The 16,194-nt window shown below is 48.9% G+C and overlaps 1 protein-coding gene across 1 annotated transcript in view; it reads right to left on the bottom strand.

Moving 5' to 3' along the window:
- CAND2 (cullin associated and neddylation dissociated 2 (putative)) overlaps positions 1-5,010 on the bottom strand; it is a 31,273-nt gene extending 26,263 nt beyond the window's left edge. Inside the window, exon 1 of the mRNA XM_061197303.1 lies at positions 4,928-5,010. Within this exon, the coding sequence (XP_061053286.1) occupies positions 4,928-4,995 (68 nt within the window). The 5' untranslated portion in view covers positions 4,996-5,010. The remainder of the gene's footprint in view (positions 1-4,927) is intronic.
- Positions 5,011-16,194: the final 11,184 nt, after the last annotated feature.

The following is a 16,194-nucleotide window of genomic DNA, read 5'->3' as shown; positions in this document are numbered from 1 at the left end:
CACAGGGGGCACTCAGTAAGTGTCCTGCCATGATTATAATGTCATGTCGTTCACGTCTCATTCGGGCTAGAAGGTCGAACACAAACCTTGCAACCAAGTCAGGTGTCAGCAGGAAGCCTCTCTACCTGACAGGTGGAGGGGGACTAGCCCCGCCCAGCCCACCCGACCTCAAAGAATTACTCAGCCCTGCCCTCACACCAGCGGGTCTCAAACCGTAGCCAGCATCAGAATCACCTGCAGGGCTTGTTAAATGCTGCTGGGCCCCAGGGTTTCTGAATCACAAAGTCTGAGCTGGGGCCCCAAATTATGCATTTCTAACAAGTTCCCGGATGAGGCTGAGGGGCAGGGACCACACTCTGAGAACTAACGTCCCAGGCCAGGTTGACAGGCAACAGGCATATCTTAGACATAGACGGCAATGGCTGAGCAGTCCCCAGCCACAGCTCGCAGACCCAGGGTGGGCATCAGTGTCAAGGACCACCCACCCACAGCTGGGCAGATCCGTGTGGCCGGATGCCCTGTCCCCGGCATTTGAAATTGCAGTGGAGTCTGAGCTGGAAGGTCATGGAAAGTTGGGGCTGCCGTAGCAACACGGAGCACCATTCCTGCCAAGATCAGGAAGGGAGAGCAGTTTTAAACTGGCAGCCCTCGGCTGTGTCCACCTGGCAAATGTTTTTCGAAAATTTGAATTATTTATTGACATTTAAAAATTAGAAGAGGGCTTCCCTGGTGACGCAGCGGTTGAGCATCTGCCTGCTAATGCAGGGGACACGGGTTCGAGCCCTGGTCTGGGAAGATCCCACATGCCGCAGAGCAACTAGGCCCATGAGCCACAACTACTGAGCCTGCGCGTCTGGAGCCTGTGCTCCGCAACGAGAGAGGCCACGATGGTGAGAGGCCCGCGCACCGCGATGAAGAGTGGTCCCCGCTTGCCGCAACTAGAGAAAGCCCTCGCACAGAAACGAAGACCCAACACAGCCAAAAATAAATAAATAAATAAATAAATAAATAAATAAATAAATAAATAAATAAAAAATAAAAAAAAAATAAAAATAAAAATTAGAAGAGTTGACATAAAAGTACTGATTTCCAGATTCTCCTGAAAACAGAATATTTGAATACAGCTGGGCCAACGGTCTCTGGTGACTGTAACTGGCTCGAGGCAGTGGCGGCTGCCCTCTGTAGGTAGATGCACACTCCCCAGCTCAGAAGGTTCTCCCCAGGCCCACTGCACCCGTTTATTGGCTCCTGCAGGCACTTGACAGCAGAGAGGAGAGATGCTGTGAAGTCCGGATCAGAGAGTGGCAACCCCAAAGAAAGCGTCCAGCTTTTGCTCCCCAACCAGGCCTCTTCACACCAGTCTTGCTTTCTAGCTTGAGTGAGTCAACCAAGAACCCGCTCTCCCCGCCCCACCAAGCCTGCTATGGCAAAATCGGTCACAGTGGGATTCCAGCCTCATCTTTGCAGGCTCAGACCTGCTGCTGGATGTCACAGTGGCCCCTAGGGCCCCTTAGGCAGGAGGGCACTTGTCGGTGTCATAGCTGTTTCTTTTTAACAGCTGGGATAAGCCTCAAGCCTGAAAGAAGAAAGGAGGCTGGGCTGGAGGCAAGGAGCGGGTGGCAGGGCTGACCATGCCCACCTGTGGGCCTGGCCACCTCAGGACAAGCAGCCAAGGTAAGATGAAGGATGAGGTTTGGATCTGAGCCAGGACAAGGCCTGGGGTAGCCACACGCACCCCAAAGTCTGTCCAGCAGAAGGGATGTTCAGAGAAGGCAGGCAGGGCCCTGAAGCTGAGTTTCTGCTGCAGTCCGTGGAGACCCAGCTCAGCCTGGCAACCCAAGGGATGTACTTCTTTGCCCAAAATGGGCCTCCTGTCTCTTTCTTCTCCACCTACTGAACTCCCATTCACCTGTCAAGGGCCCAGCTCAAATGTCCTAGTCTCAGGGAAGACTCCTCTCATCACCCTGCCCTATCCTCCACCCACAATCTCTAAGCACACTTGGTCCCCCCCCCCGCCCCGGATAGGACCCTCTCAGATACTCTGGACCCCTCCATTATACCATCTCTCACACTGCGCTGCAAGCTTGGTCACCAGTGTCTCTCCTGCTAAACTGTGAACTCACAGAGGCCTGTCAGTTCATCTCTGGGACTCCAGGCCCAGCAAACAACAGGTCCAAAGAGGCCCTGAGGGGGCAGGGTAAGGGCAGAAGGGGAAGGAGGGTTAGGACCAGCCCCCTAACAGGGCTCAGAGCCAACCAGCTGTGTGGAAATCCAAACTCAGAAACTAATCCTTCTGAAATATTCCCCAGCACTTCTGACACCCCAGAGTTCCTGCAAACACTCAGCTCTCACATATATGTGTATGTGTGTGTGGTGGTCGTAAAGGGGGCGTATACAGGAAAGGGTATCATTTGGTAGATAAGAGCTTGGGCACCGAAGTTTGGCTTTAAGTAAATATACTGGCCATATACTTATCACTTGGGTGACCTTGAACAACTGACTCCTCTCTCAGCCTCAATTTTTCCATTTATAAAATGGGAATTTTCTTTGCCCCACTTCGTAACACCTTTGGGAGGTTTTAATAGGACAAGCAGCTTTTGGCATGAGGCAACTAGGCTCAGAGAGGTTGCATGAACCGCCCAGTATCACACAGCAAGTTGGGAAAAGAATCAGCACACCGGTCAGGTCTCCTGGCTCCTCAACCAATACTACTACGTTTTCAAGAAATGATGTAGGAATTCCTGCAAGACCCCTCAATTTACCCATTTCACTGTTGAAGTCTGAGTGGGAGTAGAGCAGCCGCCTGCCCACAGAGTGGGGGCCCAGAACAACAGGAATCGAAGGCTTCCTCCACCTGCCCGGGACCCCCACTTGCAGTCACCGTCCGCCTCCAGGAGCTAGAGGACACAGTCTCAGTTTCATTCCAGAGAAACCCTAGAGGCGACTCAACTGAAATACTTGGCCACATGGGTGCCTGGACAGCTGGTCAGCGGGATCCAGCCCCCCTGGTATTTGGACTTTAAAAATAGACATCATCCTCATATGCTTGGGGTGGTTTTAAGTGTTCTCAGGGCCGCTGGCAGAGCAGACTGGAAGGGCTTCTCAGGCTCCAGTTGGCAGGGCCAATTCCCTCTCCTGGAGCCTGGACCTGAGGGCCTAGACAGTGGTGCAAATCCCCTCGGCGACTGGCCGGCTGTGTGACCTTGGGCAAGTCACTTCACCTCTCCAGGCCTCTGGAGAACAGGAAGAACAATCACTACCACCCAGGCAGACAGGAAGACTGAATGAGATTACACTGGACAGCAGGGAGCCTGGGACACAGAAAACATTCACTGAGCACCAACTGTGTACCCAGAACATACTCTGGACACAAAAGGAAAGTGCACAGTCCAGAGGTCCAGGAGCTCTGGGTCTCCCAGGCTTAAAAAGTTATGCAGCAGAAATATGGGCTGGGGGAGGTGCCTAACCCTGCCTGCGTATCAGGAGGCATCCCAAAGAGGTGACAACTGAGTAGAAGCTAGCCTGGTGAAGGGGGGAAATGATGGGGCAGACAAAGAACTTCCAGGTAAAGGCCCAGACAGGGGAGGGGACTGGCAGATTTCTGATGTGCCCAAAATCACAACAGTGTCAATCTATTAAGCGCTCACCTGGTGCCAGGCACTAATCTAAGCATCCCGCATGTATTAACTCATTTCATCTTCACACCAACCCTCGAGGTGGGTTCTGTTATTATCCCCATTTCACAGAAACAGAAGCTGAGGCTCAGAGGGGTTAAGCAGCTTGTCCACAGTTACACAACCAGTAAGCAGCCGGAGGCAGGATCCGAACCCAGGACTGTGGCTCAGAGGCTCTACTAAAGTGGGGGCTCTTGAGCGGTGTTGAGGAATGAATTGCCAAAGGCAGGGGTCAGACCAGGAGGGCAGGGCCTGGGTATCCTCACCTGTCAGGGGGCCTTGCTGAGATCTCATCCTCTGTGTTAGACTAACCTGGCTGTGCACCTCGATTCTCCACTTCCTAGCTTTGTGACTGCACCTGGGCCCTTCTTACCTCTGAGCCTCACTCTCCCTATCTGTAAAATGGGGGGGGGGGGGTTTAAAGTGACAGAATGTTCAACGGGCTATACCCTCTCTGAGGACTCCTTTCAACTCAGAGGGTCCAGAACTGGCTGTGTGATTACGGACCAATCCTTTCCCCTCTCTGGGCCTCAGTTTCCCCTGAGGAGGAGGGGACTGGACCAGAACGGGAGTGGACCACAAAACCTATAAGCCCCCACCGAAACCATCACCTACCTCTGTCTGCTAAGCCACTCAGCCCAGCCCCCTCCCTCAGGTGGTGTCAGAGCAAAGCCGGGAGGCGGGGAAAGAGTGCCCCTATGAAGTGCGGGGAGGAGGCCTGGGGTGATGTTGAGAAGAGAGCAGAGCTGAGGGTACAAGTGAAAAAGTCAGCCCTGGGGCTTGGAGTCCTGGGAGGGGAGCGGGTTTCAATGCGAAGAAGAGGCAGGCGCTGGAATCCCCAAGGAGAGGCCGAGGGCTTCAGCGGGGGTTGAAGAGGAGGGCCAGGGCCCATCAAATGCGGCGAGAGATGCGGACTGGGCATAAGTGGAGAGAGGAGAGGCAGAGGAAGCGTGCACAGGGGCAAACTGCGGCTCAGACGCGGGACGGCTGGCAGGGGCTGAAGTTTTGCACGGTGGGAGACGCAGCTGGTCTGGAGTCCCGGAGAGGACAGGGCAAGCAATCCGCGGAGAACGCAGCCCGAGCTTCCGCCGGGCGCAGAGGCGGGGAGGGGGCGTCTCGGGTGGAGGAGTGGAGCCCGCAGCGAGGAGCAGAGATGGGGGCTGCAGGGTCCCGGGGGAGGGCCGGCGCTCCGGGAGGGGAAGGCCGGGGGTTCAGGGCGGGGCGGAGAGGCGGGGGCCGGGCAGCGGGCGCACCTGAAGTCCTTGTCGCTGGACGTCATCTTCTCCAGGAGGCTGGAGATGTGGAAGGCGGCGGTGCTCATGGTGGCTGCGCCGCGGGGCCGCCGACGGGAGGGAATATGGCGGCGCGGCCCCCTCCCCCGCCGCACGCGGGCTGCGCTCAGCGAACAGAAATAGCCGCCCCCGCCCCGCCCCGCCCCGCGGCGCAGCGCTCGCCTCTGCTGTGGCCGCCGCTGCGGGAGGCGGGAGGCGGGAGGCGGGAGGCGGGAGGCGGGAGGCGGGAGGGGCCCGGGAGGGGCCCGCTAGGAGCTCTGTGGTCTCGGCTAGGCGCCAGCCCTGCAGACGGCCCATCACCGGCTTGCACACTCCCGCAGACGGGGAGCTCACCATCTCTCACCGGACAGCCTCTCCCTATGATTCCTGTGGGCCTCAACCCTGCTCGCGAGACACAGGCATGGTAACAGAGAGTCTCAGGTTGGAACCCCACCTCCGTCAGTTCTGCTACTGTGAAGCCTTAGTCAAGTTACTTGACCTCTCTAAGCCTCAGCTTTTTCATCTGTAGGCATTCAAGAAACAGGAGCTGCTATTGTAGGTCAAGCCAACCAAAGCACTTCCACCCCCACCCTGCTCCCCATGCGGCCCACCCCAAAGCCAGACAGGATATGGCGTGTACCCTGTCGCCCCAGGCCTCCTGCCTGCCACCTCCAACCCTCAGGACATCACGGCCAGTTTCTTCATTTTATAGCTACAGAGCTGAGGCCCAGAGAGGCAAAGGGACTTGCTGCAGGCCACACGGCCAGTGAATCTGGGATGGAATGAGGACTGACCCCAGACTGGGCAACAGTTCTTAACCAGAATGAAGCTGTGCACAGTTTCTCCCCAGGTAGGTACAAGCTCAGGGTGGGAGAATCTGTAGGAGGACGAGGAGAGTGGCAGAACTTCTCCAAACAGCCAGGAGGCTGCTGGCTCTTGGGAAAGTGAGTCGCATGTGCAAGACAACCCTGGGTTCAAATCCCTGCCAGGCTGCTTCCTGGCTGTGTGGCCTTGGGATAATGACACAACCTCTCTGAGCTATGTTCTTCTCACCCGTAAGATAGGGATAAAATTCATCTTTATTTTATAACACACTTCTTGGGTACCAGTTATTATGGGTTCCTGGGCTCTAGAGCAGCACTGTCCAACAGAACTTTCTGCAATGTTGGAGATTTTATACATCTGCACTGTCCATTCTGGTGGCCATCAGTCACATGTGGCTATTGAGCACTTGAAATGTGGCTTAAATGAAATGTGACTTAGTATGATTGGGGAATGGAATACTTAATTCTATTTATTTTTAATTAACTTTAAAGAGCCACCTACGGCTAGTGGCTACCATAGTGGACAGTGCATTTCTGGACAGTAGGGACACAGCAGGGGACTAGACACACACAGCCCCTGCCCCTTGGGGACCATACATTCTAATGGAGGATGTGAGCATTAAGGAAGTAAGTGATTAGATAAGGAAAATAAGAGCTATACAGAAAACAAAAGGGGGTGAGGGCATAGAGAGTGCCTAGGTGTGGAGGGGCAACTTTAGCCATGTTAGTCAAGGAGGGCCTTTTTTGAGGAAGAGACCTTTGGGCTAAGACCTGAACAGAGGAAAAGGAGGCAGCTGGGCAAAGTTTTGCAGGAAGAGCTCCTCAGACAGAGGGAACAGCAAGTGCAAAGGTCCTGAGGTGGGAACAAGTATTGGAGGAGGTGAGGTCAGAGAGGTGGGCAGGAGCCAGATCATTCGCAGCCTTTCAGGCCAAGTTGAGGAGTTAGTTAGGATTTTATGTCAAATCTCTAGGGAGCCACTGGAGAGCATTAAGCAAGGAGGTGACATGATTGGTGTTTTGGAAAGACCCCTGTGACTGCTGAACAGTCGTGCAGTCAAGTGTGATGGGGGCTGCATTAGGGGAGTAGTGGTGAAGGTGGGAAGACATGGACAGATTTGGATATGTTATAGAAATAGAATAAATAAGGACATAGCCACTTTAGAAAACAGTTTGGCAGTTTCTTATAAAGTATGCTTATCATATGACCCAGCAATTACACTCATAGGTATTTATTCCAGGGAAAATGAAAGCATATATTCACACTAATACTTGTACATAAATGTTCATAGCAGCTTTATTTATAATCACCAAAAACAGGTGGGATAAGGATTTGTAAAGACTTTTTTCCTGGAGAGTAGGCCTTTGTTATGGAGAACACTCTGGGTGTATTTCGCAGAGGTTACTCTTTGCCTCCCCTTCTCAGAACTCAGAGGGGAGAGCTCTCTTCATTATGAGAACTTAGTGAGGTGCCTGGATGTAAAACCCACAAAAGTGTGGGGGGCTCCCTTAAGACTGGCCCCAGGAGTTTCTCACTCTCCCGCTAGTTCCCAGTCAGCCTCCCTCAATTTGTCAAAATTGCCGTAAAAGTGTTCCTACCAGCTTATGGCTCCAGTGGCTTTTGCTATAGGGAAGCAGATCTCAGCTGTAACTTTCTAGATTCTCCTGCCTCTTTAAATTTTGGGGTGGTGTTTGCCCTTCGACCTCACTTCTCGGTTGGGTCTAAGAAAAGTTGTTGATTTTCAGTTTGTTCAGCCTTTTCTTGTTGCAAGGATGGGAATGATGGCTTCCAAGCTCTTTGTGTGTTGGTGTTAAAACTGGAAGTCCTGTCCTCAATCGTGAAGTCTTCTTTATATGTGGTATATTTATATATGGTATATATATTTTTTTTTTAAAATTTTTAATTTATTTATATTTATTTTTAGCTGTGTTGGGTCTTCGTTTCTGTGCGAGGGCTTTCTCCAGTTGCGGCAAGCGGGGGCCACTCTTCATCGCGGTGCGCGGGCCTCTCACCGTCGCGGCCTCTCTTGCTGCGGAGCACAAGCTCCAGACGCGCAGGCTCAGTAGTTGTGGCTCACAGGCCCAGCCGCTCCGCGGCATGTGGGATCCTCCCAGACCAGGGCTCGAACCCGTGTGCCCTGCATTGGCAGGCAGACTCTCAACCGCTGCGCCACCAGGGAAGCCCTATATGGTATATTCTGCAAACATTTTATCCCAGTTTGTCAGTTGTCTTTGACTTTATGATGATTTTTGCCATGCAATTTAAAAATGTTATTCTTCTGTATGGTAGGAGATATGGATCTAATTTTATTTTTTCCAAATGGTTACCCAATTGCCTCAGCATCATTTATTAAAATGTCCACAAATATAAAGGTTTATAGCACAAAGTAATTTCCTTGTGGTGGTGTATCAGCTCTGTATCTTGATGATGGTGGTGGTTATATGAATCTATACATGAGCTAAAATGCATAGAAACTGTGCATACAAATGAATGCATGTAAAAAATGGTGAAAATGGAGTAAGGCTGATAGTCTAGTTAATGGTACTGTATCAGTGTCAATTTCCTGGCTTTGATATTGTAGTACAATATCAAAGATGTTACAATATATAAGATGTCACCATTGGGAGAACCTGGGTGAAGGGTACATGGGACTCTATGTATTATTTTTGCCACTTTATTTGAGTTGATAATTTGTATCAAAATTAGAAGTTTAAAAAAATTCACCTTTGCTACAGCGAGCTGAGATGGCTAGATTAAATTTTTTTAAGTCCAATTTGTTAGAGTGGCAAGTCTGCTCCATTTATATTCGTCGTGATTACTGATATGGTTGGTCGACTTTTATCCTCACTTATATTCTTTTTTTTTAAAGGTTTAAAAATGTTTTTTTTGATTGAAATCTACCATACATACATCAAAGTGCGAAAATCCTAAGAGTATGGCTTGATTATTGATCACCAATTGAACATACCCATGAGACCACCCAGATCAAGAAATAGAACCTTATCAAATTCCCAGAAATCCCCATCCTGCACATTCCAATGACTACTCCCACTCTCCTCTCCAAATAAAATCACTATTGTGAGTTTTAAAATCATAGATCAGGTTCGCTTGTTTTGACTTTCATATGAATGACATCATAGTACATGTTTTTGTGAGTCTGGCTTCTCTTGCTCAATTTTATGCTTTATCCTCACTTATATCCTATTTTGTGTAATTTACCCTGCTTTTTCTTTGCCACTTCCTGCTTCTTATTGGATTGGTCATATATTCTTTTTTTTTTATAGATTTATTTATTTATTTTGGGCTGCGTTGGGTCTTCGTTGCTGTGCACGGGCTTTTCTCTAGTTGCGGCGAATGGGGGCTACTCTTCATTGCGGTGCACGGGCTTCTCATTGCGGTGGCTTCTCTTGTTGTGGAGCATGGGCTCTAGGCACGCAGGTTTCAGTAGTTGTGCCACAGGGGCTCAGTAGTTGTGGCACGTGGGCTTAGTTGCTACATGGCACGTGGGATCTTCCCGGACCAGGGCTTGAACCCGTGTCCCCTGCATTGGCAGGCGGATTCTTAACCACTGCACCACCAGGAAGTCCCAGATTGGTCATATATTCTTTATCCCTCCTTTTATCCCCCTTTTATGGAAATTGTAAATTCTATTTCATTGGCTTAGGAGTTACCTTTAACATTCTAATAGGTAGACTTGATTTAATCCAAATTTAGTTTATAAGTTAATTATTATTAGATGTAGGGCTTCCCTGGTGGCTCAGTGGTTAAGAATCTGCCTGCCAATGCAGGGGACACAGGTTCGAGCCCTGGTCCAGGAAGATCACACATGCTGCGGAGCAACTAAGCCTGTGCGCCACAACTACTGAGCCTGCGCTCTAGAGCCTGCAAGCCACAACTACTGAGCCCACGTGCCACAACAACTGAAGCCCGCGCGCCTAGAGCCCGTGCTCCACAAGAGAAGCCACCGCAATGAGAAGCCCGCGCACCGCAACAAAGAGTAGCCCCCACTCGCCACAACTAGAGAAAACCCACATGCAGCAATGAAGACCCCTAATGCAGCCAAAAATAAATAAATTCATTTTTTTAATTACATTTAAATTTATAATTTATTAAAAATAATTTAAACTTGTAATTTAAATCATTTATAATTTAATTTAATTTGTAAGCTAATCAATACCTCTACCCTCCTCCTGAATAATATGAGGATCTTAGAATGCTTTAACTCTAATATTTCCAGTCTGATATGTATTATTGTTTAATATGAATTTGGATTCTACCTTGTGTTTATACATCTCAAGTTGTTTATTATTATTTTAGAGAGCACTTAGATTTACCTATGTTTACCAATTTCTTTGCTAACAATTCCTTCTTTGATTCTTTACTTCCATGTTCAATTTCTTTTTTCCTCATCTAGGGAATGAGGAAAGTTCTTTGAGCAAGAATCTGGGAATGATAAACTTTGTCAGTTTTTTGCCTGACAATGTCTTTATTAAGCCTTTGCTCTTAAATATTTAGGTGGATTTAGGATTTTAAGTTGATGTTTTCTTTCAGCACTTTGAAGACATTGTTCCTTGTTTTCTGGCTTATCCTGTTGCTGTTTAGATTCCTACTCTCACTATAACTAAACTGCCCAAGATCATCTTATAGTCAAATATTGCTACTGTGACTCCTGTCACACACTGACGTTCCATCTAGTTGGATTGAGGAGAAGAGAAAAGGGGCAATTTGCCAGATGTGTTTTAAGGAAAGTTCTCAGAAGCTGATACTTCACTTACAACCCATTGGCCACCCATAGCTATTAGGGCACTGGGAAATGTAGTCTTTATTCTGGTGGCCATGTGCCCGCTATACCCCTAGGATGGGGGGCAGGACTGGTTCATTCCTGGACCCTCCCCCCAGGAGGTGCCCCACAGGGGTCTGAAGATGGAATTTGTTGGCAAATGCTTCTCCTCACTCATACATGGCCAGGGCTTGAGGTGTTGCCTGAGGAGAAGGCCCAGGCAGCAGAACCACTCCCTTCCCCCCAGAAACAGCCCCTGCCCCAGGAGTCATCCCACTCGGCCGTGAGAGGCTGGGCTGCTCCCTCTGGGTCCCACTTCTTCTGTCTGGACCCCAGCAGGGGCTTCTGCCCATCTCCTGGTATTCCAAGTTGTGAGATGCCGGTCCACCTCAGAGGGGCACTAAAGGAATCCTTTAGCCTCCTCCTGGGGAACTAAAAAAGGAACACTTGCTTAGTACTCTCAGGTGCTGTCTGTGTGGGGCAGGTGATTTCTCCATTTGACCTATGAAGAAGCTGAGACTCAGAGAGGTTAAGTGATTTGGCCGAGGTCACACAGCTAGAGCCAGCACTCAAATTGGGGTCTCCCAGCTATTTAAAATACTGAACCACTTGAGGGCTATTCATAATACTAACCCACTTCTTTCTGGGATGGAGAAAGATGTTTGTGGCTTGAAGCAAACAAGTTTGAACTCTTGTTCTATCACATCTTTTAGGAGTGAACGAGGCAGGCAGGTTGCTGGGAGAGTGTGACAGCCCCCCAGCCTGTGGGGGGAGCCAGGGATCCAAGCAGTGAGTATTCCTGTCAGCATTTACCAAAGAGCCAGGCCGTGTGCTAAGCACAGGGGGATATAGAGGAAAGCTGATCAGGGATGTGGTTAAGAACAACTACTTAGTGAGAAGACAGAGCTGAATTTGAGTCACCTCTAGCTGTGGGATGTCGGGCAAGTGACTCAGTCCCTCTGAGTGTCAGTTTCCACATCTATAAAATGGAAATAATAGCACCCACCCAATAAGGCAAAGCTCTTGGCAGAATGCCTGGCACATGGCAAACCTGCAGTGAACGGTAGCTATTGGTTGTTTTTATTATCGTTACACCTTGTAGGGGAGACATATGCTGATGTACGATAGTCGAGGGAAGGATTCTGGGGACACAGAGGAGAGGGATGGGATGTGTGAGCCAGGCCTTGAGGAGCAGTACATCCTCCAGGCAGAGAACCGGGCCAGCGTTCCAGACACGCATGTTTGTATCCTCACAACCTCAGGCTCCATCATCGGGTGCCCTGGGTCTGCCCCTCACGCCTACAGGACAGATGCATCCTGTGACATCTGCCCGGGCTCGAGTCCGGTCAGACATCACTCACAGGTGAGTCACTGCCCGAGATCTTAGGAGAATTCCCAGGCTGAAGGCGCTGGGTCCTTCCAGCACAGGTGAGCCCGTTTCAAACATTTGGGTCTTGCATCTCAAGATGCTCTCAAGAGCCTTTTAAAAAATCTCCCTCCCTCCCTACTTCCTTCCTCCCTTCCTCTTTTCTCCCTCCCTCTCTTCCTTCCATTCTTTCTATTCATCATAAAGGTTAACAACTCACACATTTATTTACAGAGATTCGTGACACCTCCTCAAGAACAGAACTATACTTGCAAACCAGACAGCACTAGAACGGGATGACCAAGGCTGATACAATCCAAAGCGGGAGATTCCACAACAGCAGTTCCAGCCAGGAGTCTCCTGGTGTCTGGTCGCTAAATACTGGCTTCAAACAAAGCAATGGAAGCCACAGTCCAGACACTACGGTAGGACAAGACCGCCTCTCTCCAGGTGTGGAATGTAAGTCCAGTAACACTGCATGCTCCAAGACTTTTTTTTATGGAAACATCCTAACGTACACAGAAGTAGGAAGAACAATATAATGAATTCCAACGTACAAATCACCCAGCTTCTGCTACTGTCAATCTTGGTCAATCGTGCTTCCTCTCTCCCCCTCCCCCATTTTTCCCGAGGCTGGAGTGCTTAAATCAAATCCCAGACGCAATGTCCTGTCACTAGTAATCGCTTCAGCCTGCCACGCCAACGGATGGTATTGTTTTTACATAACTACTGTGCCAATGTCACACCTAGCAAAAATAACAAAAACCCATAAATAATCTAATATTTAGTCCATATTCAGGTTTCCCAGATCGTGTCAAAGATGTCTGTTGGCAATTAGTTTGTTAGAAGAGTGTTCACAAAATTCATTTGGCTCTGAATTCCGCAACTGTGGCACTTCACATGTTTTGCTTCCTGGATGGGCTATAAGGGGCATGGAGACAGGAATGCATCCTACCCCTTCTTAAAACCTCCAGCTGTGTGCTGGACACAAGCTAGCTCACCGTAGGCCCTCAAGATGAGGCCAGGTTCCCTGTTAACCTCTGTACCGGTTCCAGCAGCCCTGGGTGGGGTGGGCCCTACCTGTGTACCATGGAATATTACTCAGCAATGAGAAGGAACAGGCTGCTGATACTCACAACAACCTGGATGAATCTACAGAGAATTAACGCTGAGTGAAAAACGCCAATCGCAAAAGGTTACAAATGGTATGGTTCCTTTTCTATAACCTTCTTGAAATAAAATTATAGAAATAGAGAAGAGATTAGTGGTTGCCAGGGATCAGGGAGGGGAGGAGTGACAAGGAAAGTGGGTGTGGCTATAAAAGGGCAGCATGAGGGGTCCTTGTGGTGAGGAAATGTTCTGTATTTTGATGGTATCAGTGTCAATATCGTGGTTGGGAAATTGTACTACAGTTTTTCAAGATGTTCCCATTGGGTGAAGCTTGGGAAAGAGTACATGGGGGTCTCTGTATTCTTTCTTAAAACTGCATGTGGTGATCTCAAATAATTATCTCAAATATCTTATCTCAAAAAGTTTAATTTTAAGAAAATGTGGTCAAGCAGAGGTAGTTTCCCCTAGAAACCAAAGGGAATATTTTCTGGACCTATTTGTCCCCCTCAAAGAGATTTCCAGGGATAGTTTGCATTGCTGCCCTCCAGTGGTTGTCAAACTGGGTTCCCTGGAGCCTTTGGGTTCTCAGTGGGCACTCCAGTGGCTGCCTGCAAGGTGATGCTGAGCAGGTGCCTTCCATCAATAGCCCCAAGATCCCCACTTGAACTAGAAAGAAGTCCACTCTGATCTGCTAGAACGTCTTAAATTTTGTTAAAAGGATCTTTCGGCTTAAAAAAAAAAAAAGGAAGTTTGAAAGCCACTTAAATTGAGTCTGAACCCTCATTTTGCATTTGTCAGAATGAGCTAGGGTTGACCTTTTCCCCGCCACCCCCCCTTTTTAAAAAAAATTTAACTTTAGTCCTTGTTCTTTAGAAGAGGCATTGAGACACTGGCATCTGAGAGTCAGAGGACTTTCAGGATGGCCAGGTCCAACTTCTGCCTTCAGCTGCAGAGGTTTTCCTTAGACCCAACAGTTGAAACCACTGAGACCCAGAGGCCCAGGGTGAGTCAGGCTCAATCTAGATTTAGGAATATTTTAAACTCCATCTCAAATTGCATCAGATACAGCCATTGTTTCCCAAAGAATATGGAGTGGCAAAGAGTCCAATCTAGGCCAGAGGCTACCTCTTCAAACATGGATTTAAATGACACATACAGGGGCTTCTAAATGAGGTTAGGTTGGAGTTTCTCCATGGAGGGGTGAAAAAAGTCCTGCCTTTGTAGTCAAGGAAACTGGGATTCAAGTCCTGACTTAGCCACATCCCAGTTATGTCACCTTGAGCAATCATTCACCTGATTCTCACTTTTCTCATCCATGAAATGGGCGATAGTCCCAGATTTAGAGCATTTATTTAATAAATGTTTTAATATGGTTAAGACAGGCCCTGCCCTCAGAGGCATCCATTTGCTGAGTAAGTAAAAACTCATGTCAAGAACCAGGCTCCAGGGTGCTCATAGTAGGGGCACATTCTTTGCCCTCTACACCCACAGGGCATCATTCTCAGACCCAAGAAGTCTCTGGGGAGTTCCCATCAGCCTGAGGGATCCCAGGGCCTCATCACAAGAGTGTCAAGGCCTGGGGAGGGCCGACTGTGTCCAGGCACTGCCCCGAGCACTTCATACAAATAATCTCACCATGGATTGGGACTGCTGTCTCCCCATTTTTATGGATGTGGAGACTGAGGCCAAGCTGTATAACTGTTGTCTCCAGAATTCACGTGCCTGCTGAGTCAGGGGGGCCCTCTTGGCTGTCAGTTCTAGAATGCAGGGAAGCCAGTTGCCACACTCAGCTGCTGAGCTGGGTCCCTGGGGCTGTCAGCTGTGGCCACAGGATGGTGGGAGTTTGCCCCATGAATCACCCCCACACAGACACATACACACACACACACACACACACGCAGGGCAGTGAGGTCACCTCAGGATGGAGCTGAGCTGGACCTCCCTTGCGCCTCTGGCAGCTCTGTCGTGGCCCTGGAGATCTGCCCATGGCAGAGAGGTAGGAAATGCCCTGAGATTGTGCCTCGACCCTGTGCCAGATGCTGCAGGAGGTGAACTCCTATTTGCTCAGAGAGGGGAAGTAGCCTAACCTGGGACTAGAAGGAGGCAAACACAAGGTCATGACTGGGTCTTATGAGCACCTACTATGTGCCCATCATTGAAACCTTTCAGTGGTAGGAAGTATTATTTAGACCAGTGGTTCTTAAATGTGAACAAGCATCAGAATCACCACGGTGGGGGGGGGGGGGCTGTTAAAATACAAATTGCGGTCCCACCTCCAGAGTTCCTCATTCGTTAGGACTAGGGTGGGACTCGAGAATTTGCATTTCTAAAAAGTTTCCAGGTGATGCTGATACTGCTGGTCCAGGGCCCACACTTTGAGAATAACTAATTAGTTCAACTTCCTTTCCCTTGCTTAATGGTGGTTCTCAAGTTTCTTCTTCCAGGGATGGAGGTCTCATTGCCTATTCTGTCAACCTATTTCATTTCTAGATAGTTTTTACTGTGAAGATATGACTTGTGTGTGTGTGTGTGTTTATGTTGCGATGAAAACTAACCCTCTTGGCTCTCCTCTATGGCTCATTCTCTCTGCCTCTGGACTGCATGATCTCATCAAAAAGGAGCAATTGGAGGGGAGAGGAGACTTGCAATTAGACCAAAGGTCTCCCTCACCTGCACAGTCCTTAGCCACCAAGCCCTGTCCATTCTACCCTCTAAATCAACAGTGTCCAATAGAAATATATTGTGAGCTCTATGTACAAAATTTTAAAAATTTTCCAGTAGCATCATTAAAAATAGCAAAAAGAAGCAGGTGAAACTAATTTTAATTATATACTTTAACCCAACTATATTCAAATATTATCTTTTTAACAGGTGATCAATACAAAAATTATTAAGGAGCTATTGTGTATTCTTTTTTTTTGTGCCAAGACTTGGAAATCCAGTGTGTATTTTACACTTACAGTACATCTCAATTCTGACCAGCACGTTTCAAGGGCTCCATAACCACATGTGGCTGGTGGCTACTGTTTTGGACAGCGCAGTGACCCTGTTCCTAGTCCTTATCTGCCCTGCCACGGCTCATGCTTACCAGGTTCCTGCCCCTCATGTCTTGCCTGCCAATCCACAGTACGGCAGCCAAATCACTGCCTGAAACGTAAGATTTGATCGTGT

Source organism: Eubalaena glacialis, chromosome 7 (genome assembly GCF_028564815.1).
Source record: "Eubalaena glacialis isolate mEubGla1 chromosome 7, mEubGla1.1.hap2.+ XY, whole genome shotgun sequence".
In the NCBI taxonomy this organism is placed as follows: Eukaryota; Metazoa; Chordata; class Mammalia; order Artiodactyla; family Balaenidae; genus Eubalaena; species Eubalaena glacialis.
The sequence above is the reverse complement of the archived record's forward strand: the minus strand, read 5'-3'. Positions and strand labels throughout refer to the sequence as shown.